Consider the following 19,961-nt stretch of genomic DNA (forward strand, 5'->3'; position numbering starts at 1 on the left):
TTAGTTAGTTCATCCAAATAGTATGATATTGTATAACCGGGTAAGATGTATGAAACTATACATCCTCTAATTCGTATGATATTGTACGACCGCTATTCCATTCATAATGTAACCTAACATAGCATAATATATCATACTAAATGGAAGGAACAAATTTGTGTACCAAATCTTACAAATTGCCCTGAGGCCAGGTTGATAAGCTGCACATTTGATCATAAGGGCTTGGACCACGGTCTCTCCCTGCAGCACATCACTTCTCTAACCAACTCTCCAACCTCTACACCAGGTCCTTTCAGTTCCAAATTCCTGTTGATCAATAATTGATCAATGAATGCCATTGATGGATTGCCTGGGGAGTCCTGGTTCAGTCTCTGATTACAGAGGGAGAAGGGAAACCAGAAGATGATGTGGTGCTGGAAGACTGGAGCTGTTGACCCCTGACCTCTGCACACAAAAAAAACTCTCACTAACGACTGCACCCCTGTGCTTCATTCCTGAATGATCCTGGAGGGACGCAGTGTGTGCAGGATTTTGTCCTAACCCAGCACTAACACACATGATTCAATTACATTTTACATTTTAGTCATTTAGCAGACGCTGTTATCCAGAGCATAGTCATTTTCCTTCCATCGTGTGTGCATACATTTTTTTTATTCATTTTTTCATACTGGCCCCCCGTGGGAATCGAACCCACAACACTGGCGTTGCAAGCGCCATGCTCTACCAACTTACACAAGGTCTTGGTGGTTACCCTTTGTCTGCAATTGCTTGAATTGTGACCTATAGGACCTTGTTCAAATACACCTTAACATGAGTTAAATCCACTGGGACAAACACGCACGCACACACATACACTCCTTTCTCTAATCCTCTCAAATGCAGATGTAGAGGCTGGAGAAGTTGAACCACCTAGACACATTCCAACTGGCTTTCCAGATCCTTCCATCGTGTGTGTATCATTTGCGCCACAGTTTGTTCCCGAGCAAAGTATCAACTCTCTCCATCCAGGACAAGCTGCTGTTCAAATTTAACACACTTCTGAAAAGCCATTATATCTGCTATTGATTAGAACAAGGACAAAATGTTACAATAACAGGTCAAATAACAAGGACTAAGGTGAAACCCCAGGAGACTGATAGCCCCACCTGGCTGAGGTCTGGAAACAGTAGATCCACCCAACCAAGGGCACCAAACACATTGACAAGGATACAATATAAGGCATCCTGAGATAAACACATAGGCTCTAATCCTAACTGTGCTTAAATCAAATGCTCTTGCAATTTTCCCATTGACTTCAATGTATGATTTACACAAAAGGTGCACTTCTCTCAATTTAGGATTGGGCCTATAAGCTACGAACACCAGTAGGAGAAATACACAAGCTTTGACAGATGTAACACCCTTTATTGACCTATAACCACATATCGATAGAGTTGAAAATGCGATGGAAACACAATGAACTTTAGATTTTTATTTGGTGCATGAAAACATACAGTACATTTTGTGTACACTACGTCATCATGCACTGATTTTTATCCGCATCAAGTCCGTCAGGTGGAAACACACCACTGGTGGGAAAATGCGGATTTTTGAATATTATGTCAAAATCTGTCACCAATTGGATGGAAACCTAGCTAATGACACAGAGTCCATCCGCAAGAATATTCAGATTTTACACCAAGTTATAGGCAGAATCAAATCAAATGTTATTTGTCACCTAATTCATAAACAACAGGTGTAGACTAATAGTGAAATGGTTACTTACAGGTAATTTTCCAACAATGCAGAGTTAAAGATAAAAATTAAAAATGGAATAAAAATGGAAATCCTAACTTCAGATACGTTACTCAATGTGACTCACAAACTTGAGTCATCAGAATGACGCAGGACAATCTGCATCGTAATGTGGGACTAAGGAATATGAGTGTGGTTAGAACTGTTCATAGGTCAGTTTCAACCTGCCAGATAACCTGAGCTGGCCTGTACACACTGATCCTGGTTCAGTTTTATCATGTTGTTCTACGTGAGAGTAGAGCCTTCCCAGGGGAATCATAATATGGATCAATTCACACATCTATGACCAGACAGTAGTCAGTAGTCAGTGGTATGAGGCAGGCAGAGTGGTCCAGGGAGGCACACACACACATTACACACACACACACACACACACACACACACACACACACACACACACACACACACACACACACACACACACACACACACACACACACTGAGTGTACAAAACATTAAGAACACCTTCCTAATATTGAGTTGGATCCCCCCCTTTTCCCCTCAGAACAGCCTCAATTCGTCGGGGCATGGAATCTACAAGGTGTCTAAAGCTTGTTGACTCCAATGCTTCCCACAGTTGTGTCAAGTTATCCAATCCAAAGTTAAATCTAGAATCGGCTTCCTATTTCGCAACAAAGCCTCCTTCACTCATGCTGCCAAACATGCCCTCGTAAAACTGACTATCCTACCGATCCTTGACTTCGGCGATGTCATTTACAAAATAGCCTCCAACACTCTACTCAGCAAATTGGATGTAGTCTATCACAGTGCCATCCATATACTACCCACCATTGTGACCTGTACGCTCTCGTTGGCTGGTCCTCACTACATATTCGTCGCCAAACCCACTGGCTCCAGGTCATCTATAAATCACTGCTAGGCAAATCCCCGCCTTATCTTAGCTCATTGGTCACCATAGCAACACCCACCCGTAGTATGCGCTCCAGCAGGTATATCTCACTGGTCATCCCCAAAGCCAACACCTCCTTTGGCCGCCATTCCTTCCAGTTCTCTGCTGCCAATGACTGGAACGAACTGCAAAAATCTCTGAAGCTAACTTTAAATATCAGTTGTCAGAGCAGCTTACCGATCACTGCACCTGTACACAGCCCATCTGTAATTAGCCCACCCAACTACCTCATCCACATATTGTTATTTATTTTGCTCATTTGCACCCCAGTATCTCTATTTGCACATCATCTTCTGCACATCTATAACTCCAGTGTTAATACTAAATTGTAATTATTTTGCACTATGGCCTATTTATTGCCTTACCTCCATAACTTACTACATTTGCACACACTGTATATAGATTTTCTATTGTGTTTTTGACTGTACGTTTTGTTTATCCCATATGTACCTCTGTGTTGTTGTTGTTTTTAATTGCACTGCTTTGCTTTATCTTGGCCAGGTCGCAGTTGTAAATGAGAACTTGTTCTCAACTGGCTTACCTGGTTAAATAAAGGTGAAATAAATAAAATTAAAATTAAAAGTTGTCTGGATGTCCTTTGGGTGGTGGACCATTCCTGATACACACAGGAAACTGTTGAGCATGAAAAACCCAGCAGTGTTGCAGTTCTTGACACAAACCGGCGCGCCTGGCACCTACTACCATACCCCGTTCAAAGGCACTTAAATCTTTTCTCTTGCCCATTCACCCTCTGAATTGCCCACATACACAATCCATGTCTCAATTGTCTCAAGGCTTAAAAATCATTCTTTAACCTGTCTCTTCCCCTTCATCTACACTGATTGTAGTGGATTTAACAAGTGACATCAATAAGGGATCATAGCGTTCACCTGGATTTACCTGGTCAGTCTATGTCATGGAAAGAGCAGGTGTTCCTAATGTTTTGTACACTCAGCGTATATCCATGCTATAGATACACAGTACATGGGTGGGCCTGGCAAAGGTATAGTCAGGTCAGAGTATCCTGTTTTTCAGACTGGGTGAATTTCCATTTCTAATGGATAATTAAGGCTGTGAAGTCATGGAATTTTGGATGACGGTTATTGGTCAGACAAAATAACTGTGGTCACCGTAATAACCGTTCGAATAGCAAATTTTTTAAATAAAAACAATAATATATATATGTTTTGTACACTCGGTGTATAGAGACTACACAAACACACGCATACACATACCCAGTCACACAGTGATACACAAACATACACACATGCGCACACACACACTCTACCTTGCATACATGCTCATAAACACACACACACACGCACACTCACACGCACACACACACAGTAGACAATCATGGGAAATTCAAGAGCTGGCTTAGATTAACATAAAACTGAAGCAATACATGAGAGGGGGAGAGGTATAGAGAGAGTGATGGATTGGATGTGAGTGAGAAAAAGGACGTACAGGTAGAGGAACATGAGAGGAAAAGACAAAACTTCACATCCTATCAGTCAGCATGCAGAGAGACGGAGAGGGGGAGTAAGAGAGGAAAATTGTAGCATTACCTTTTGTGGTAAAACCCAAAGAAAGTGTGCGTGCGTGTGTGTGATCTGCAGTGGTATCTAGCTCCTAGCCCATACAGCTCTTCCTCATCTTTCTCCCACTTCATTTTAAATGATTTATACACAGACAGGCAGTTCAGCTCTCTCTCTCTCTCTCTCTCTCTCTCAGTCTCTACCCTCTCAATCTACCTCTTTCCTCTTCCTCATTCTCCATCTCTCATTTGTGATGGTAGGATTTCCACCCCAGTGTTATGTGACGTTATGTACAGAGTAACAGTCAAACATCCATAAATACCACTGAATATGCTGTGCTTTAGTACAAGCATGAACAGAAGCACACACACATACACACAAAGACACATATGGCACCTGTCTAGTATTTCATAAAGAGGTCAATAAAGCTCATATATTGACTTTCTCTCAGTTTACAGTGAGGGGAAAACAGACTATGGCCAGTGATGACACAGAACCATAAGCCAGGCAGTGTGTTCTATTTGAATGACAAGCACAAACAATAGTCTGAGTCGGTATTCACAATTTCCCCATTGTAGGGGAAAACACGGGGGAGTTCTCGTAGACCGCCAGAAAAAAAAGCCTCTGTTTACATGATGCTTATGAGTGCACTTTTAGATTATAATTGGATTGTAAGGCTCGTATGAATGTCCTGGTTAGTATAATGTTCGTGTCATCGTCGCCAATCAACTGCATTATACAGTACTTAAAAAACACTTCAACCAGTAAAAATGCCCTTTCAATTCTAGTTAACAACTAATAGGTATTTTGCAAAGATCACAGCCAAATATAATCTTAGTGACTGCTAAAGCAATAATCAAAACAACATTGTGAGTGTATGAGAACCTGAAAAAGTAATAACTAAAGTAATAACTACGTAAATCTAGGCTATGTTGAATGTGCGCAGACGGCGAACGGCAGTTGTTTTCCCCCATGGTGGCCATTGTTTAGGGGGACTACTTGTTTATGACGTGAACAGCAACTCGGAGTATACGCTATGCCAATGGACACAGCCGCACACAAACACACAGCTGCTAGCACACAGACACAGATACACACACGCACACAGACACACAGACACACGCACACAGACACACACAGACACACACAGACACAGACACACACACACACACACACGACTGGTTGATAGACAGGAGCAACATATTGAATTTGAAGGGTGAACTGACCTCCTTACCTCCTTCAGTGCCTCATCCCTTAGGGAGTTAGTGTATGTTTACAGTAAATTACATGGGATAGGGGTAGGAGAGGGGTTAGAGGTTAGAGGTCAAGGGGTCATGACAGTTGATCTGGGACAAAGCAAAGCATCTGAGGTAAGAGGAGAGACAGTTATGAGAGAGACAGAACATGCTATTCATTCAAAACTGTTTACTGAATTTCCAGGGTGAGACAAAAAAATATATATATATTTCACTGCTGCATGAGATTATGTTTGAATGACCATTCTGCCGGGTTTCGGTTTGTTTCACACAGTTACTTTGACCTAAACCATTATCTTATTGATTACATAAGTCAAATGGGTACAGTATACAAGGTGCCATTGGGACCTTTGTGTTGTCTTACTGGTAGTGACCGCATATGTCCCCATAGGAGAACCCTTTGAATAACCCTTTTTGGTTCCAGGTAGCACCCTTTAGGGTTCTACATGGAACCCAAAAAGAGTTCTACCTGGAACCAAAAAGGGTTCTTCTATATGGAACCAAACAGGGTCCTCCTATGGGGACAGCCGAAGAACCCTTTTGGAACCCTTTTTTCTAAGAGTGTACAGTAAATCTATAGAATCATGTACTGAATAATCTACTGAAACATTCAACTGAATCATATTGAATCATTAATCTATATAATAATCTGCTACTGAGTCATCTACTGAATGATACTGAATCATAAATGTATAGAATCAACTAATTAATCATCTCTCTCCTCCAAGTATCAGAACATAGTGTCTGTGTGTTGCCTTAAATCCTTAAATTCACAGATGAATTTACACCTGGGAAATCAGGTGGCTATAGTCACATACACGTCACACATATATGATGACTGATCAATTAAGTTCCATTGTGTGTGTGTGTGTGTGTGAGGGGGAGGGGGGAGGGGGAGGGGGCATGAAGGGTAAGGGAGTAATTAAAGAAACAGGAGGAGAAGGAGTGAGAATCAAAGGGATAGGGGAAAGGGAGATAGAGGAGGAGAGCAATAGAGGAGGAGGGAGATAGAAGAGGAGGGAGATAGAAGAGGGAGAGAGAGAGAGAGAGAGAGAGAGAGAGAGAGAGAGAGAGAGAGAGAGAGAGAGAGAGAGAGAGAGAGAGAGAGGAGGATAGGAAATTGAAGAGGAGGGAGATAGAGGAGATAGATAGAGGAGGAGGGAGAGAGGAGGCAGAGAGAGAGAGAGGGATAGAGTGAGAGAAGGAGATGATAGAGGCATAGAGGGGAGAGAGAGAAGCAGGAGAGAGACGTAGGAAGAGAGGGAGATGGGGAGAAGAAGAGAGAGGGTGATAGAGGAAGATGATGAGACTGATAAACTATTACCCTGAACACTCTTAGATCAACATCCAGCATGTTCAGATAAAACCAGAGAGGACCAAACCATCTGAACTAAGTAGGGGTGTGTGGGTGTGAAAGAGACCATGTCCACAATCCAACACATTCACAACATATTCAAAATCCCTTTTTCAAAACAGTACAGAGGCAAGCTCACGCACGTGCACATACAGTACATGTATTCAATATATTTCACACACATCTGTGTTCAATCTCCATTCAAAACATTGAACAGATATGATTCAAAAGCCAATCTCATCCATTTGCCAGAGCAGCAGGCCAATCAGAGTGTGTCATTTCTGACCCATCACTACAGATCAATGCAATCATTATTCTACTGTCCTATCTCATCCTCACAGCCTCACAGCTTCCAACAGGAGAAGAGATGATGCCCAAATCACTCCCTGTTTCCCCCAAAATGGTGCAATGCTAACATGGGATTAAAAACAAACAAAAGAGAACTGTTGTAAGGTGCACTGTGTCCGTAAAATTAATATAGTATGTATAAACTGGAAGTAGAAGCCTAAGTGTTGTTGTCCATTAGTTTACTCCAATTAGGAGAGGGGTGGGTAGGGTTAGGGGAAAATAATAAAGGAAAAGATAGTTAAAAAAATATTTAAAACACTAAGACTGGCGGTATAGTAGCAGACACTGTAGGTCCAGTGTGCCACACACACACACACACACACACATAAAACACACACGCAGGCACACAAACAAACAGTCAGGGGGACACACGGACACACGCACAAGACACACACACACAGGTAGTCAGGCACACACATACACTCCAACACACCACGGGCATGATCCCTCAGTGAAAACCTAGAGATATGTGTGCTGATAAGGACAAGGCCCAGTTCACTCCATTCTCTCAGTCTAAGTGGAAATGGAGCCAGTATACTCTCTCCCTCCCTCCTTGCCTTCCCCTTCACCGTTTTCCCTGTGCTGAGACTGCACATGCTGACATCAGCAACCAGCAGCGCAGCACTACAAACCTCCTCTCTCTCTCTCTCCCTCTCTCTCTCTCTCTCTCTCTCTCTCCCTCTCTCTTTACCCTCTCGCACTCTCTCTCTCTCCCTCTCTATCACTCTCTCTCTCTCTCCCCTCTCTCTTTCCCCTCTCTCGCTCTCTCTCTCTCTCCCTATCTCTCCCTCTCTCTTCCCCTCTCTCGCTCTCCCTCTCTCTCTCCCTCTCTCCCTCTCTCTTTCCCCTCTCTCACTCTCTCTCTCTCTCCCTCTCTCCCTCTCTCTCTTCCTCTCTCCCTCTCTCTTTCCCCTCTCTCGCTCTCTCTCTCTCCCTCTCTCTCTCCCTCTCTCCCGCTCTCTTTCCCCTCTCTCGCTCTCTCTCTCTCCCTCTATATCTCTCTCTCTCCCTCTCTCTCCCTCTCTCTCTCACACAATTGATGGATGCCCATAATAACAATATTATTATTCGTAATGACAAAAATAATGGCAACTATGATGCCAAATACAAACATTCAATGGATCCTAAACCTAACATACCTCCAGGTTTCTGTTGAATCACCACACACTATGGCCCCAGGAAGATCTTTGAGTGTTGTTGTCTAGTAGGCTATGTTGTCATCATTACATGCTCACACTAGCCTAATGATGCCCTACTTAATTGGCTAATGGTAGACTCACATAGATAGGTCCCATCATTACATCATCTTCCCATGAAGATAATAACATTGCAAGTACAGTGGGCCTACCTGATATTCGGGGTTTAGCACTGATGTTATGTTACACAGTGATGAGAAACATGTAAAGGATATGGCCATTCTGTAATCTTTTTGGCGTATTTTCTCACAAAGTTATCCTCGCTGAAGATGAACAGCGAGCGGTTGACGGTGAAGCAGTTCTGACGCACCGGGATGGGGTTGTACAGGGCCATGGTCCGGGCTCTCTGCGCCATGGACTGCTTGTAGACCCGCTGGCCCCCGGGGCCTCCGGGCGGGCCGCCCTGCCTGCTGCCTCCGCGGCCAGGACCTCCAGGTCCATGCCCATGCCCTGGTCCATGACCGTGGCCGCCGCCATACCTGGACGGCATCTCGTTTTCGAACCGCGCCATTCTTTGGACACCAAATCTTTACAAAGCAGCAGTAGCTGAGAAGGAGGCGAATGCTCAGCGCGACCACACAACATTACATCCCATCTGCCTGAGGACTGCTCATACACACAACTGTTTTATTCTGCTTCTTCCACCTGCATAGGGGGAGAGTTGGGGTGCGCGGTGGCCTATATGGTGCGGCCCTTACTAGATGAAGACGCCCATGTAGGCTTTGGTCTCTGTCGGTGCATTAGTGCTAATGGCCAAGTGCGGGTGTAAAAAAATGCAAAGTGCGGTGAGCTGGATAGCTTGGCTTGTTGCACGACTGTCAGTGCAGTAGGCTTCACAATTCCTCTTCAGTTCGTTTTTAGATGTCCAAAAAAGAAGAGCAAGGCTAATGTCAGATTGGGCATATTCCAAGATGAGTTAGTATAAATGTTTCATGTTCTCCATGGCTGCTCCATCGTCTTCTCCAGAACCATTTCCATGGGGCGATAGGCTCGTCAGAAGCCGCTTGTGCTTTTCTTCACTATAAAATGTATTGTCATCATGACCACTGCACAATATTCAAAGAAATCAGCTTGTCAAAATAAAAATAAATAAGAAAATAAATCCACCAAGTTTTTCCCATCAACTGGGCATGCTGGTCGTGGTTGTCATGGTATGTTTCAGAGACCAAAGAACGCTGAAAAAAAGAGCTAAAATCTATAATTATTTATTTATTTTGTAACATCCGCAATGTTTGGTACACTGGCTAATTTGTCTACCGCCACCTCACACTCGCTTTACACGCGCGCATAGATGAACTGGCATCCTTATACACGAATAGGATAAATGTGACATTTGTTGATTTTTCTTATTTGCATTCAATCATCATCTTTAATTGAAATCCGTCGTGGTTTTCCTTAGAATGTCGGTGTCAATGTAATGTAGGCTACTATTACCGCTGAATCTAATTTCTCTCAACAATTAAATTATGTCCCCCTCGACACAATGATCATCTTCTCTCCATCACCTGCACAGCCGTCCTTTCATACGTGGTCTCATCCGAGGAAGGGACATTTGGACGCGAGCAACATCACTATAGCCAAGTGGGGATAATCCGCCACCTCTCCGGTGTCTCACCACCAGTCATCGTGATCTCCACCACCGGGTCGAGCGCAGTGCAGAAGCCGTGAAAGTCGAACACCAACCCCGCCCCGCAGAGTGCCTCTTGCCCGCCGGAAAACAGAGTCCTCTTTCTCTCCTTCGTGAACAAGTGCGCTCCACGGCCTCCTCGGCTATCCGTCCAGCGGCCCTTAGGGGAGGGAAGGGGTGAAGATGGATGGATGAAGAGAGGGCGGAAATAGCCCCCCTTTTTCTTTAGAAATATTAGAAATGATTAGAAATGTTAAAAAAGAGATCAGAACAAGAAATTGTCTCCGTCCCGATCAGCCAGTATTTTGGACTATAGGCTACTAAGCGACTGGAGCTGATTAATTCAGCGCTGTATGCCTGAGAAAAGCGCGGTCCCGAAACCTGTGTATGTAGCCAATGTGTGTGTGGCCGCCAGGCGCTGCAGCACATGACGCACACAGCCCCCACTCAAACACTCGCTCCTCGCTCTCCTTCGTTCAACTTCCAGACCCGTACACGGTGAAGTGAGCCCTGCTTTCTTTAGGAGCTATAGTCATAGGCACAGCCCTGGATTCATGATGTCTGTCCCTGTCATACACACATTCTAGCACACATCAATGGAAAAATAATGCGTAAAATACCTCTGTGGTGAAAGTGGTCCGCGGGGGGACATGCTTGGCTATAGTGAGAGTGTGGGGGGTAGAGATGGATGGATGATTATGTTTGTTTGTATTGCTATTTCATGAACGACCTGGTAAATGTGTCAAGGTCAGCCGTGTGTATGAGCTATGTGTGTTTTGGTGAGGGAGGAAAAGGTGGTGGGGCGGGGGGGGTACATCTCTCCTGGCGTGTGTAGCTCGTGCGAGGGAATACAGCTGTACCCCCTGGCTTGAGACAGCTGGGGGGAGCCAGAGAGAGAGAGAGAGCGAGAGGGTTAGGGAACGTGCAGAGAGAAACATCGACAGGCTATTCTTAGCTGCAGACATTTGGAAATTAATGGACGGAGTTCTCCCTCCCCCGTCTCTACCGTCTCTCTCGGAGAGGGGTTAGAGGTTAGAGGGGGGGTACATCTCTCCTGGCGTGTGTAGCTCGTGCGAGGGAATACAGCTGTACCCCCTGGCTTGAGACAGCTGGGGGAGCCAGAGAGAGAGAGAGCGAGAGGGTTAGGGAACGTGCAGAGAGAAACATCGACAGGCTATTCTTAGCTGCAGACATTTGGAAATTAATGGACGGAGTTCTCCCTCCCCCGTCTCTACCGTCTCTCTCGCTCTTCCACCCCCGTTTCTTTCTCTCTCTCTCTCTGCACCCGAGCCGGTGCTAGTGCTCTTCCCTTCCCTCTCGCCCTCTCCCTCTCTCTTTTCAGTCTGGCATGCATTTCACTAATGCTCAAGGCACAACTCAGGCTACATGATGTGCAAATGAAATCGAGTATATCTATGCCTAAAAAAGACCCTGTGACAACAGGAATGAATACGACTATGTATTTGGGGTTTCTACCTTCTGCTCTGCGTGTTGGGATGGTGATGGTATTTTTGAGAACAGAACGGAAGGGGCGCAGCAGCCCTTCATGCCTCCTTCAAGTCTGATCTAGTATGTGTTTTAATTGATTGCCGCCCGAAATAGCAGCCGCTTTGAATGGTAAATTATCACGCGGACATGGACTTAAGGGCGACCGGCGAATTTGTCCATATTTGGAGTCATCATCTGGTCAATATATAAACTTGATGGTGAGACAATGTTCTTGAGGGAGAAAGAAGACTATCGATATCGGCGCGACCTTAGCTGTTATCGCCTATCGGGTATCACAGGAGGCGTGGATCAATGTTTTCTTCAGATGTGCCTTCAGCCCTGAGAGTGACCCACTGTCAGGGTCTAGGTGTAACAAGGTCGTCTCTATATACTGTAAAAAATAAAATAAATTAAAAGTAATTAGTTCTGCTAACTACAGTAGAAAATACTTAACTGTGTTGTGTTCTATGAACTTTTTTAGACTAAATTGCATTATGTATTCTGAACTATAACGATTGAAGTTACTTGAACATGAATATTTGTTGTAGTGAACATAACAATGTAGGGTCCCTTCTACTTAAATTATTAATCTTCATTAGTAAGTGTTTTCAAGTGTAAGTACTAAGTAGTTCGGATTAGTAATTTTCAGTCATTGTGTCTTAATGTTTAAAATTGTTTTATGTATTTGATGATTTTGTCATTTTAACCCACCTTAGCAGTCATTGTTGAGCACAGTGCTCATCCCTTTAGCAGTAACTGGAGGTAGAGCTGTAAGCGTTACAGGGTGCTGCGTTAGCCTCTGTCATTAAGAGTGGTGCACATTACCTTGTTGATGGTGGGAATGGCTTGTCTCATTATTTAATGTAAATTTGCCCAACGGTTTTGATGTCAGTTCATCATGATCGATTACACCTCATAGCAAAACAAACTGCTTAATACTATTTTAGAACAAGCTACATGGCACTATTAAATATTCGTAACTTGCAAAAACGTAATAATTCTATATCAGCACAACAACGATAAATCAATAGTTTTTTACTCAAATATCAATGTGTCTGACGATTACTTTATTATTTTAAGTAAAGATGTAAAACATCATAGAATCAAGTAAGAACAACTTATTTAATAAATGTTAGATTAACTTTAAAATATGAACTAATCATAACTTGTAAAAACTCAATAACCTTAGGTTAGTAGAATACAAATAAATAAAGTTATATTTACTCAATAACATAATATTTGTTAACAGTACTAAAAAACATTCAGTGATAAGAAATCTTATTGACATGAGTTCAAATCAAATCAAATCAAATTTTATTTGCCACATGTGCCGAATACAACAGGTGTAGACATTACAGTGAAATGCTTACTTACAAGCCCTTAACCAACAATGCAGTTTTTTAAAGAAAAAAAATTAAAAGAAAAAAAGTGTTAATTAAATAAAAATAAAAAATAAAAGCAAATAACTACATTTACATTTTAGTCATTTAGCAGATGCTCTTATCCAGAGCGACTTACAGTCTTACATATATACTGGCCCCCCGTGGGAATCGAACCCACAACCCTGGCGTTGCAAACGCCATGCTCTATCAACTGAGCTACATCCCTGCCGGCCATTCCCTCCCCTACCCTGGACGACGCTGGGCCAATTGTGCGCCACCCATGAGTCTCCCGGTCGCGGCCGGCTGCGACAGAGCCTGGATTCGAACCAGGATCTCTAGTGGCACAGTTAGCACTGCGATGCAGTGCCTTAGACAACTGCGCCACTCAGGAGTACAGAGCAGCAGTACAATAAAATAACAGTAGGGAGGCTATATACAGGGGGGTACCGGTACAGAGTCAATGTGCGGGGGAACCGGCTAGTCGAGGTAATTGAGGTCATATGTACATGTGGGTAGAGTTAAAGTGACTATGCATAAATAATAAACAGAGTAGCAGCAGCGTAAAAGAGGGGGATGGGGTGGGGGGCAGCGCAAATAGTCCGGGTAGCCATGATTAGCTGTTCAGGAGTCTTATGGCTTGGGGGTAGAAGCTGTTGAGAAGCCTTTTGGAACTAGACTTGGCGCTCCGGTACCGCTTGCCGTGCGGTAGCAGAGAGAACAGTCTATGACTAGGGTGGCTTGAGTCTTTGACAATTTTTAGGGCCTTCCTCTGACACCACCTGGTATAGAGGTCCTGGATGGTAGGAATCTTGGCCCCAGTGACGTACTGGGCCGTACGCATTACCCTCTGTAGTGCCTTGCGGTCATAGGCCGAGCAGTTGCCATACCAGGCGGTGATGCAACCAGTCAGGATGCTCTCAATGAACTTTTTGAGGATCTGAGGACCTTTGCCAAATCTTTTCAGTCTCCTGAGGGGGAATAGGTTTTGTCGTGCCCTCTTCATGACTGTCTTGGTGTGTTTGGACCATGATAGTTCGTTGGTGATGTGGACACCAAGGAACTTGAAGCTCTCAACCTGTTCCACTACAGCCCCATCGATGAGAATGTGCTCAGTCCTCTTTTTTTTTTCCTGTAGTCCACAATCATCTCCTTTGTCTTGATCACGTTGAGGGAGAGGTTGTTATCCTAGCACCACACGGCCAGGTCTCTGACCTCCTCCCTATAGGCTGTCTCATCGTTGTCGGTGATCAGGCCTACCACTGTTGTGTCGTCGGCAAACTTAATGATGGTGTTGGAGTCGTGCCTGGCCATGCAGTCATGGGTGAACAGGGAGTACATGAGGGGACTGAGCACGCACCCCTGAGGGGCCCCCGTGTTGAGGATCAGCGTGGCAGACGTGTTGTTAAGTACCCTTACCACCTGGGGGCGGCCCGTCAGGAAGTCCAGGATCCAGTTGCAGAGGGAGGTGTTTAGTCCCAGGATCCTTCTCTTAGTGACGAGCTTTGAGGGCACTATAGTGTTGAATGCTGAGCTGTAGTCAATGAATAGCATTCTCACGTAGGTGTTCCTCTTGTCCAGGTGGGTAAGGGCAGTGTGGATTGCAATAGAGATTGCATCATCTGTGGATCTGTTGGGGCGGTATGCAAATTGAAGTGGGTCTAGGGTTTCTGGGATAATGGTTTTGATGTGAGCCATGACCAGCCTTTCAAAGCACTTCATGGCTACAGACGTGAGTGCTACGGGTCGGTAGTAATTTAGGCAGGTTATCTTAGTGTCCTTGGGCACAGGGACTATGGTGGTCTGCTTGAAACATGTTGGTATTACAGACTCAGTCAGGGACATGTTGAAAATGTAATTGAAGACACTTGCCAGTTTGTCAGCACGTGCTCGGAGTACACGTCCTGGTAATCCGTCTGGCCCTGTGGCCTTGTGAATGTTGACCTGCTTAAAAGTCTTACTCACATTGGCTACGGAGAGCGTGATCACATAGTCATCCGGAACAGCTGGTGCTCTCATGCATGCTTCAGTCTTGCTTTCCTCGAATCGAGCATAGAAGTGATTTAGCTCATCTGGTAGGCTTGTGTCACTGGGCAGTTCGCGGCTGTGCTTCCCTTTGTAGTCTGTCATAGTTTTCAAGCCCTGCCACATCCGACGAGCGTCAGAGCCAGTGTAGTACGATTCAATCTTAGTCCTGCATTGACTCTTTGCCTGTTTGATGGTTTGTCGGAGGGCATAGCAGGATTTCTTATAAGCTTCAGGGTTAGAGTCCCGCTCCTTGAAAGCGGCAGCTCTACCCTTTAGCTCAGTGCGGATGTTGCCTGTAATCCATGGCTTCTGGTTGGGGTATGTACATACGGTCACTGTGGGGATGACGTCATCGATGCACTTATTGATGAAGCCAGTGACTGATGTGGTGTACTTTTCAATGCTATCTGAAGAATCATATTTCATTCTGTGCTAGCAAAACAGTCCCGTAGCTTAGCATCTGCGTCATCTGACCAGTTTTTTTTTAACCGAGTCACTGGTGCTTCCTGCTTTAGTTTTTGCTGATAAGCAGGAATCAGGAGGATAGAGTTATGGTCAGATTTACCAAATGGAGGGCGAGGGAGAGCTTTGTTTGCGTCTCTGTGTGTGGAGTAAAGGTGGTCTAAAGTTTTTTTTCCTCTGGTTGCACATTTAACATGCTGGTAGAAATTAGGTGGAACTGATTTTGTTTCCTTGCATTAAAGTCCCCGGCCACTAGGAGCACTGCCTCTGGATTAGCGTTTTCCTGTTTACTTATGGCTTTATACAGCTCATTGAGTGCAATCTTAGTGCCAGCATCAGTTTGTGGTAGTAGATAGACAGCTACAAAAAATATAGATGAAAACTCTCTTGGTAAATAGTGTGGTCTACAGCTTATCATGAGACACTCTACCTCCGGTGAACAAAACCTCGAGACTTCCTTAGTATTAGATTTTATGCACCAGCTGTTGTTTACAAATATACACAGACCGCCACCCCTTGTCTTACCGGAGTCAGCCATTCTATCCTGCTGATGTAGCGTATAGCCCGCTAGCTGTATGTTATCCATATCGTCGTTCAGATACTTCTCAGTGAAACATAAGATATTACAGCTTTTAAAGTCCCGTTGGTAGGATAACCTTAATCCATTTTGTTTTCAAATGATTGAATATTGGCTAATAGGATTGATGGAAGAGGCAGTTTATTCGCTCGCCATCAGATCCTTTCAAGGCACCCCGACCTACGTCCACAATATCTCTGTCTCTTTCTCATGCGAATGACGAGTTCTACTGATGGTTGGAGATGTTTGAATAGCCACTAATCAATTTATATCAATTTATTTAATGAGTTAGGCAGTTACTTTTTACAGTGTAGCAATGGTAGAAAGGACATGGGAGGAAACTTAACCCTTACCTTAACCCTAACCTTTAGAAATACCAAGACTACCAATATTTTACCCATTCAAAAATCACCCGATTAACCTATTCCAGAACCATGGATAGTTCCTTTAAACATTCGAGATTCTGCAAGGCCAATAGAACTGTCCATGGTGCTTAAAACGACCCATAGCAACAGTTCCGTCAACAAACAATTTTCAGCACCACGGACAGTTCCATTTTGTCGAATCAGCTGTGTAGCGCTAGGGCAACAAAAAAAAGTGTGCACCCCTTTGTGTCCCCAGGACCAGGGCTGCGTTCAGTACGTTTTTACGTTCGTTCAATTGAACGGAAACAGTGCTGTACTGAACGACCAATTGAAAAACGTTGGGTTGTGGGTTGGGGAACGCTGTCAGCATGGCCACTGCCCTTTAAATACGCCATAGTCTATTCAAAAACGTACAATAACGTTTTGGGGAAATGTGTTGTTCAGTACAAACCGTTCCACAACGTAGCAAAAGTTCAAGCGAACTGAACGCACCTCAGGATTAAGAAACACAAGCCTTGTCCGAATACCATACCTAGGCGTAGGCTACTACATACTTAAACTGCATAGTCATTTCGGCATTTGATCTAGTACAGGGGTGTCAAACGTATGGCCCGCGGGCCGGATCAGGCCCGCAAACGGGTTTAATCCGGCCCGCGAGATGATTTTGAAAAAAATATATAAAAAAAATACAATATATATATTGTAAAGTATAAAAATGCGCTGCAATTTTTCAATAAAATAAACTGCTGTTCCAATTGCGTCCAAGCAAACTGTTTATACCGGGGCAGAGCAAGTAGGTCAAGCACGTGCAGCCAATGAGCTACTTTGTTTTGCCCGCGATATTTATTACGGCTTCTACTTTTAACATTATGTGCTTTGGCACCCTCATTGCCCCAATATGTCTCTGTCAAAAAAGAGAAAAGTGGACGCAGAGTGCAGAGTGTTCCAAGAAAAATTGTCATCCTATTTAATCACGGAAATGAATGGGAAAGCTGTATGTTTGGTGTGTTCAGAGCATGTTGCAGTGCTGAAAGAATATAACCTTCGTCGCCACTATGTGAGTCTTCATGCCGACAAATATGACAACTTTCAAGGACAGCGGAGATGAGAGAAGGTGAATGAACTGTTGGCGGGTCTGAAGAAACAGCAGTCTGTGTTTACTCACAGCCGAGACATCAGTGACGCTGCAGTGAAAGCTAGCTACCTCATTGCTAATGAAATCGCAGTGGCTTCAAAACCATTTAGTGAGGGTGAATTTGTAAAAACATGCATGATGAAGGCAGCGGAGATTGTGTGCCCTGAAAAGCGGCAGGCTTTTGCAAATATCAGCCTGACAAGATTGCAGACAGGATTTCCGATCTTCCACTGGATTTGGACAGCCAGTTGAAGCAAAAAGTAAAGTCATTTATTGCGTTTTCGGTTGCAATTGATGAAAGCACAGACATTACAGATGTTGCACAACTGGCCATTTTTTCATCCGCGGAGTTGATGACACATTGACCGTCACCGAGGAGTTCGTGGAGTTGGTGCCGATGACAGATACAACGACAGCAGCTGATATTTTTACCGCACTCGTCGGCGCGCTGGACAGGGTCGGAGTGGACTGGTCCCGCGCTGTCAGCCTGGCTACAGATGGTGCGCCCTCAATGATCGGGAAAAAAGCAGGCATTGTGACAAAGTTCAGAGAGAAAGTGCAATCTGCAAATGGAGGACGTGATTTTTTGACTTTTCACTGTATTTTGCACCAGGAGGCTTTGTGTTGCAAGTCATTAAAGATGGATAACGTCATGAAGGTGGTCATCCAAACTGTTAATTTCATCCGATCCAGAAGCCTGAATCACCGTCAGTTTGACAGCCTTCTCAGAGAGAAAGACCACATCTATGGCCTGCCATACCACACTGAGGTAAGATGGTTAAGCCGAGGTGCTGTGCTGAGGCATTTCTTTGATTTACGAGAAGAAATTGAACAGTTCATAGAAGAAAAGGGCAAACCAGTGTTAGAATTTCATTCCGCAGAATGGATGCCGGACCTTGCATTTATGGTGGATGTTACAGAGCACCTGAATAACTTGAACAAACAGCTGCAAGGGCGCAACAAAGTTGTCACGCAGTATTATGACAGCATACGTTCTTTCAAGTTGAAGCTGTCATTGTGGGAGACGCAACTTGCCGGTGGTGATGCAGCTCACTTCCCCTGTCTGAAAAATGTGTGCGCGACCCAACATGTGGCAGACATGAAGCGGTTCAAAGATAAAATAACGGGACTGTTACGGGAGTTTGAGCAACGCTTTCAGATTTATGTTTATATGTTTTTATGTTGATGTGCTATTGTTTTTAATTTATTTTATTTTATTTGTATATTTAACCTATTCTTGACTCTGTGGTTCTTGCACTTGTTTGGGGAACAGGATTTCATTATTTTTATCTACATTTCTGCCTGAGAAATGACACCCTGATATAGTTCTGTGATCTGTGAAACAGTTCTGTTAATCACTGAGGCATTGTGTGTTTGTGTGTTCTTTTTCTTTAGAATTTTCAAATAAACTTGACGTGTTTTATGATTAATAGTGATGTTGTGCTTGTACTATTTTGGACACACTGTCCTCAGGCTCCAGCTTTATGTTGTATGTTGATCGTATTAAAACAAAGAAAACAATCTGAAGTTGTTGTTTTTAAGTTATATATACCATGATTTTTCCGGTCCGGCCCACTTGGGAATAGATTTTCCTCCATGTGGCCCCTGAGCTAAAATGAGTTTGACACCCCTGATCTAGTAGAATTAATTTGTCTTTTCCGACTCAAGTGTTTGACAACAGCTGATAATCAGATACATTGACGCACTTTACCAAAATGAACGAATGGGGCGAGTCAACGCAATCGAGCATTAGATCATGCATTCGGAGTACTATTTTCGAAATTTCACATACTATAAAACTATTTTTTCGCATACTATTTAGTACGCTAGTATGGTTATTTGGACACACAAATTGAGCTAGAAGACACAGAACTGTCCGTGGTGCTGAAAATGACCCACAGCAATAGTTCCAACAACGGGTTGGCCCTGCAGCGTTGAATGGGACAATGGAACTAGCTACCCATGGTGCTGAAGCCGCCCAGTAGAATATGGTGATTTCTAGGAAAGGATGATAGGATAGGATGAACTTTAATGTCCCCGAGAGGAAAATAGTCTTAGACACACAGTACTGATGTATACAAAATAGACTCTGTACATTACACATTCAGCATAATACATACATTGGACGTTACCCATCATACACATTGTGCACTTCTCATATAGCCACATACATAATACATATTGCACCCATTTAGGCCACTGTCACTCATGTGACACACATGGCCTTCCTGGGTGGATCATTCCCCCAGTCAACAAGCAAGAGAGACTTCTGAGGAGCGGTGGGGGTCGTGTTGAATTGGGCACGGCGGTGGCAGGCATGCTTGAGCTGGCCCATACAAATAGAGTCCGTGAGCTGGCCACTCTCTGGCTCTTTGCGCGGGTTGAGAGATGCGCTCTGTCAGCTTGGATGAACCGCCGTGCCTGATCCACCTCGGATCTAGCGCTTCCCGCCCCTGCAGGCGGCCTGGTTTGTGGGTGCCGTGTCTGTGTGTGATTCCGTGTCC

General features: G+C 44.2%; 1 protein-coding gene across 1 annotated transcript in view; it reads right to left on the reverse strand.

The window, feature by feature from the left end:
* LOC121570749 (voltage-dependent P/Q-type calcium channel subunit alpha-1A-like) overlaps positions 1-10,475 on the reverse strand; it is a 123,705-nt gene extending 113,230 nt beyond the window's left edge. The window contains exon 1 of the mRNA XM_045221010.1: positions 8,612-10,475. Coding sequence (XP_045076945.1) covers positions 8,612-8,907 — 296 coding nt within the window. The 5' untranslated portion in view covers positions 8,908-10,475. The remainder of the gene's footprint in view (positions 1-8,611) is intronic.
* Positions 10,476-19,961: the final 9,486 nt, after the last annotated feature.

The sequence above is a fragment of the Coregonus clupeaformis genome, chromosome 7, assembly GCF_020615455.1.
Source record: "Coregonus clupeaformis isolate EN_2021a chromosome 7, ASM2061545v1, whole genome shotgun sequence".
Taxonomy (NCBI): domain Eukaryota; kingdom Metazoa; phylum Chordata; class Actinopteri; order Salmoniformes; family Salmonidae; genus Coregonus; species Coregonus clupeaformis.